At 57.6% G+C, this 4,956-nt stretch overlaps 1 protein-coding gene across 1 annotated transcript; it reads right to left on the bottom strand.

The window, feature by feature from the left end:
- Positions 1 to 285: 285 nt before the first annotated feature.
- On the bottom strand, positions 286 to 2,783 carry LOC141967270 (otoferlin-like). The gene is made up of 4 exons (XM_074920892.1): positions 2,770 to 2,783; positions 2,235 to 2,413; positions 1,962 to 2,062; positions 286 to 1,490 (listed from the first exon to the last, which is right to left on the bottom strand). Exons 2-4 carry the CDS (start codon positions 2,343 to 2,345, stop codon positions 1,310 to 1,312), a joined length of 393 nt encoding a protein of 130 aa, XP_074776993.1. The 5' UTR covers positions 2,346 to 2,413; positions 2,770 to 2,783; the 3' UTR covers positions 286 to 1,309.
- Between the last annotated feature and the right edge of the window lie 2,173 nt (positions 2,784 to 4,956).

Raw genomic sequence — 4,956 nt, 5'->3', positions numbered from 1 at the left:
CCCTTTGGATCCCAGGGCCCCCCTCCCTACTCTGGGGGCCCCTGCTGGAGGACAAACGGAGCCCTGGGGTCCCTGCTCACCTCCCCTCTCTTGTAGGGTGGCAAGAGGAAGGTGAACCACAGCCGGGGGAACGGGGTGTGCCCAGGGAACGGGCCCCGGGGTGAGGCAGCGTGAGAAGAGGCTGTGCTGGAGAAATGAAGGGAAGGAGGAAAGTGCTCACCTGGAGAAGCAGCCAGTCATGGGCTCCCCTCTCCCCACTAACACGAGACTGCGGTGGAGAACTCAGAAGTGAAAGACAATTTTTATTGACTGATTCAACCAGTAGTATCCTAAAACATCTCCGAGCTGTCAGTTCTCCAGTGAGGGTCTTGCACACCTGAAGCTGGGGAAGGTGGCTTTTCAGCAGCTGAATGTTGCAGAGAGCTGAGAAAAGAGCCCTTCCCTGCTCCACCCGGCAGGACAGACCCCGGCCGCGATACACAGAAATCCAAACAACATGAAAGGGAGAATGAAGTAGGCCCCAGGGAGCTCTCGCTGTGCCAGAGTCCCCGGCTCCCTGTGAGTCCCCCCCAGGGCTGTCCAGCCACCACCACCTCTGGGTCGGTGACCCCGGGCAGAGGTTGGAGCTGCTGGACACTTCCCTGCCTCTGCCGGAGCCCTGGGGAGGGACAGGCAGGCTCTGCCCCGGGTACAGCCCCAGGGCTCCCTGCAGGGCCTCTGCGGCTTCGGGGCAGCGCTGCCGGGAGTTCCCCGGGCTGGGGGGTCAGTGACCTCCAGAGCCAGGAGCAGAGCAGCGCCCGTGCTGGCGGGGGGGGACAGGCATGGGGGCTGCTCTGTGCCCCGGCCCCCCACCGCTGGGGCTGGTGTGGCCCCAGTTCCTCCATCCCAGGTCCCTGCTTCAGCCTTGGTGCCAACTGTCCCTCCAAGGAGCCTCTGGGGAGCGCTCCCGTGGTGCAGCCCCTTCCCCTTCCCCTGCAGCTCCAAGACCCCAGCAGGGCACCAGTCATGGCCCCCAGAGGAAAAAGGCTCCGAGCCCCCCAGCCTGGCTGCCCCGCAGTAGCCACCAGGCACCTCTGCCAGCCCCGGCGAGGGACGCACAGCCTCGGGATTGACTCCATCCTCCAGCCCCATTTCTCTAGGACTAAAGCCACAAATGGGACCCACAGAGGAGGAATGTAAAAGAGGAGCCCCAGCAGCAGCAGGAGGGAGATCTCCCCCAGAGCTGCTGAGAGGCTGCGGGGAGGAGAAGGCCTTGGGACGGGGGAAGGTTGTGCCACGGGGCTGGGGACATGGGGCAGGCTCCCAAGCTTCATGCTCCCAGCAGCTTCTTGACCATGTAGCCTGGCATGCTGTAGAGGAAGAGCGCGACCATGACGATGAGCAACAGGGCCAGCACCATTTTGATGATGAGCCACTTGTAGCGCGTGCAGATGAGGTATTTGATGGACTTGAGTGGGTTCAGGAACCAGATGAAGGACGTGTCCGGGCGGCTGCAGGGGAAGCAAACACCCATCGTTAATGCTGTAGCCACAGAGGAGGGCGGGATGGTGGGCAGTGGACATGGTGGGCAAAGGGACGTGCAGGATCCCTTCCCGGGGTAAGTCTGCAGAGTGGAGGAGCGCAACCAGGAGAATCAGGAGGGTGGGCCAGGGAAGATGGCATGCTGTGCCAGATGGAGCAATGCGGGTTTGTGAGGGTTCCACTTGAAGCTGGAAGCTGGTGGTGAGGACTGGAGGGGAGCAGGAGGTGGTGGGAGGCCCAGGCAAGGGGATGGAGCCAAGAAGCGAGGCAGAGGAGGAACAGAGTAAGGAAAAAAAAGAGTTGGCTCTGCTCGTGACCCTCGTTCCCCCAGCATGACCCCTCCGCACCTCTCCATGCCTGCCTCCCCCCCACCCCTGGGGAGCACCCCCAGCATCTCCCAGAGCTCAGGTGCCTGCTGGGGACTGGGGTTTCCCACTTACTTGGGTTTCTCCAGTGGGTCGGGCTCGTTGCGAGCCAGCCCGGCGGGGGATTTCTCTGCCTCCTCTGCTGTCAGAAGGTGCAGTTCAGCCTCAACTTTCCCCTGCAGGAAGCAGAGTTGTGCTGGGAACTAGGCAATGCTCCCCACCTCAGCCCCCCCAGCCACGGTGACAGAGGGGACCTGAGAGAAGAGAGGCAAGTGCCGGGGAGCAGAGGGTGTCTGCACAGAGTGCAGTCCCCAGGATGCAAAATCCCTCCCTTTTCCCCATCCTTACGGTGACCTCCAGCTCATCGTTCTCATCTCTGGCCACGAACGGCCACCAGCCCTTCACCCGCTTCTGCTTGAAGATGGAGACCATGGGCAGCTCTGCCTCGTTCGTCACCATCTCCAGGCTGCACTGTTTCGACGTCTTGGCTCCTCGGGGGAAGCGGTTCAGGTCCAGCTCGATGGCCCCTGGCAGGAGAAAGGGGAGCACAGATGTTGGCATCCCCAAAATGCTGAGTCCTTGGCTGCAGGTGGGCTGGGTCAGTATCTCCTGCCCTGAAGAGCAACTTTGAACTAGGTCTGGGAACAGCGAAGCTGAGATCTTTGCTGCAGGAGGAGCCTTTGTGCAGCAGAGACAAGGGCTCTCATCCTACCTGCTCTTACCAGTAGCATCTAAAGGGGGGTTGCAGGATGTTGTGGGCTTGAGGAGCAGAGCTGCCCTTCCAGGTCCTGTTCCTATACAGGCTTTATCTCATCCCACACTGCTCCCTACTTGGCCAGCCATGGCTGTCCCGTCACCCCAACTCAACGGGCCCTCCACTCACCGAGGAAATCATCGGCCGAGTGTGGCAGTTAGGGTCTGGCGCTCGGAAGATATCGCGTTGTACGGGAAGATAAAACGTAGGCAGACGGATGTGACGCCATGGACCCAGGGTATAAAAAGCGGTGTTATGCAATAATAAACGCCATTTGCCATCCATCACATTGATGTCTGTGTGCAGATGGACCGAGCGGCCTGGGGTTGGCCGCCGTGTTGTTTTTCCCTGAGCCAGGTCGTTAAGCATCATTAGGCAACAAATGGTGCCGAAACCCGGGAAGCGGGAAGCGGCTAGCTAGGGAAGACGTCTGGAATTCCACTGCTGTAGGGAGGACGCTCCCAGGACCAACAAGGAGTAGAGAATATAAATTCTCAGGACCAACAAGGAGGGGGAACATCCTGTGAAGGTCGCCTTGTGAAGGTCGGATTGCAGTTCCCAAGGACCCGCGAGGAAGACGGAAGCTCTCGTGAAGGTCGTATCACAGTTACATAAGCAGTGGGGAATTGAGTGCAAGTCGATTTTACTCGCGCTGGCGCGAGGCTTTTACAGCCCTTGGGTTGTGGGAAAGACTTTAAGTTGTGGGGGAGGGTTAAACTAGCCCTTAAGAAAGCTATGCAGAAGCAGAAAACTGGGAAGGCGGCAAAAAACTGTTTATTGGCCACCCCTAGATTAGGGGTTGGTGCTCAGACTACTAACCTCCCAAGCGATACTGATTATATTGAGCCAAAGGATTCGCAGGAGGGTGGTACACTCCCTCAATCCTCGGACCCCGATCCGCTTACGGAAGGGGAAGGGCGAAAACAAGTAAAATCTCTCCAGGGCGGTTTGATAGAGGAGGCAAGAAAATCCTTCTGGGGCTGTTTGGTAGAGGAGGCAAGGAACGCCGCAGAGATATCAGAATCAATACAAACCTGGGACCGACCACCGCCCTATGTGCCCCAGAATGGCGCCGAAAAAAGAGGGGGAGGGCAAGATAAAAATGGTCCCGAAGAAAAGAATGAGGAAGTGCCAGCAACCACGAGCAAGGCTAGAGGGGAGGGGTGTACGGGTGAGGACTATAGAGCCAGTTATGAGGCTAGAGGGGAGGAGTGTACGGGTGAGGAGCACAGAGCCGGAGAGAATAAAAGGAAAGGTGGGGGAAGTGTTCGGGGAGGGGTGGAGAGCGCAGGCGAGGGGCGGAGAGCATGTACGGGTGAGGAGTACAGAGCCGGAGAGAATAAAAAGGAAGCTGGGGGAAGTGTTTGGGGAGGAGTGGAGAGCCCGGGCGAGGGGCGGAGAGCCAATCTAAGCGGCCACCCGGAGAGACACCTTGATAAAGCAGGGCCCTCCCCTAGCAGGAGGTGGGGCGAGCCTAGAGGAAGGGAGCGGCCCGCCCGTAAGGGGAGTGGAAGGGGAAGGAGTCTGACAAAAAGTTATTGGAGCCCAGAAATGACCTGGCAGTCGAGTTCTGACTTCGGGTCAGACAGTAGCGAGGACGAATGGTTTACAGTCGACTTAAACTTAAAGGAAAAAGGAACGGGAGCAGACAGAACTAAAGGCCAACACCCCCCACCCATCCACTCTAAAGAGAATCCACGAGAAAAGCAAACCCCCCTCACGGACTGGAGAGAAACAAAAATGACATGCGCCGACTTATTCCCACCGGCAGCACTAGCATTCCCGGTCCGGGTGACAGACGGGGGACAGAGGGTTTACTCGCCCATAAACCCTAAAGACATACAGGCGATTGGTAAAGCAACTGCCGATAAAGGTCTCAATTCCGCCTTAGTCTCCACCCTTATTGATGGTGTTTTTGGGGGAGACGACATGCTCCCATCTGACATAATACAAACTTGTAGATTAATCTTTGATGGAACAGGGATGATTGTTTTTAAACAAGAATGGGAGGATATTTGTGGAAGATTATTGGTTCAAGTAGTGGGGGCAGACCATCCCTTGCATGGATCTAGCTTGCAACATCTGATGGGTACAGATCCAGCGATAATTACCCCTCAAGCGCAAGCTCAAGGCCTACGAGCCCAGAAAATTATGGCAACTACTCGTGCGGCCAGAGACGCCATTTGCATAGCTTGTAGGGTCGTTGCAAAGCCGTCCTCTTGGTCTACTATGAAACAAAATGAAAGTGAGAGCTTTACACAGTTCATAGACCGCCTCCAGGCAGCGATCGACTCTTCAACATTACCTGCAGAGGCA

The sequence above is a fragment of the Athene noctua genome, chromosome 1 (assembly GCF_965140245.1).
Source record: "Athene noctua chromosome 1, bAthNoc1.hap1.1, whole genome shotgun sequence".
Taxonomy (NCBI): Eukaryota; Metazoa; Chordata; class Aves; order Strigiformes; family Strigidae; genus Athene; species Athene noctua.
This window is presented reverse-complemented; position numbering and strand designations above follow the sequence as displayed.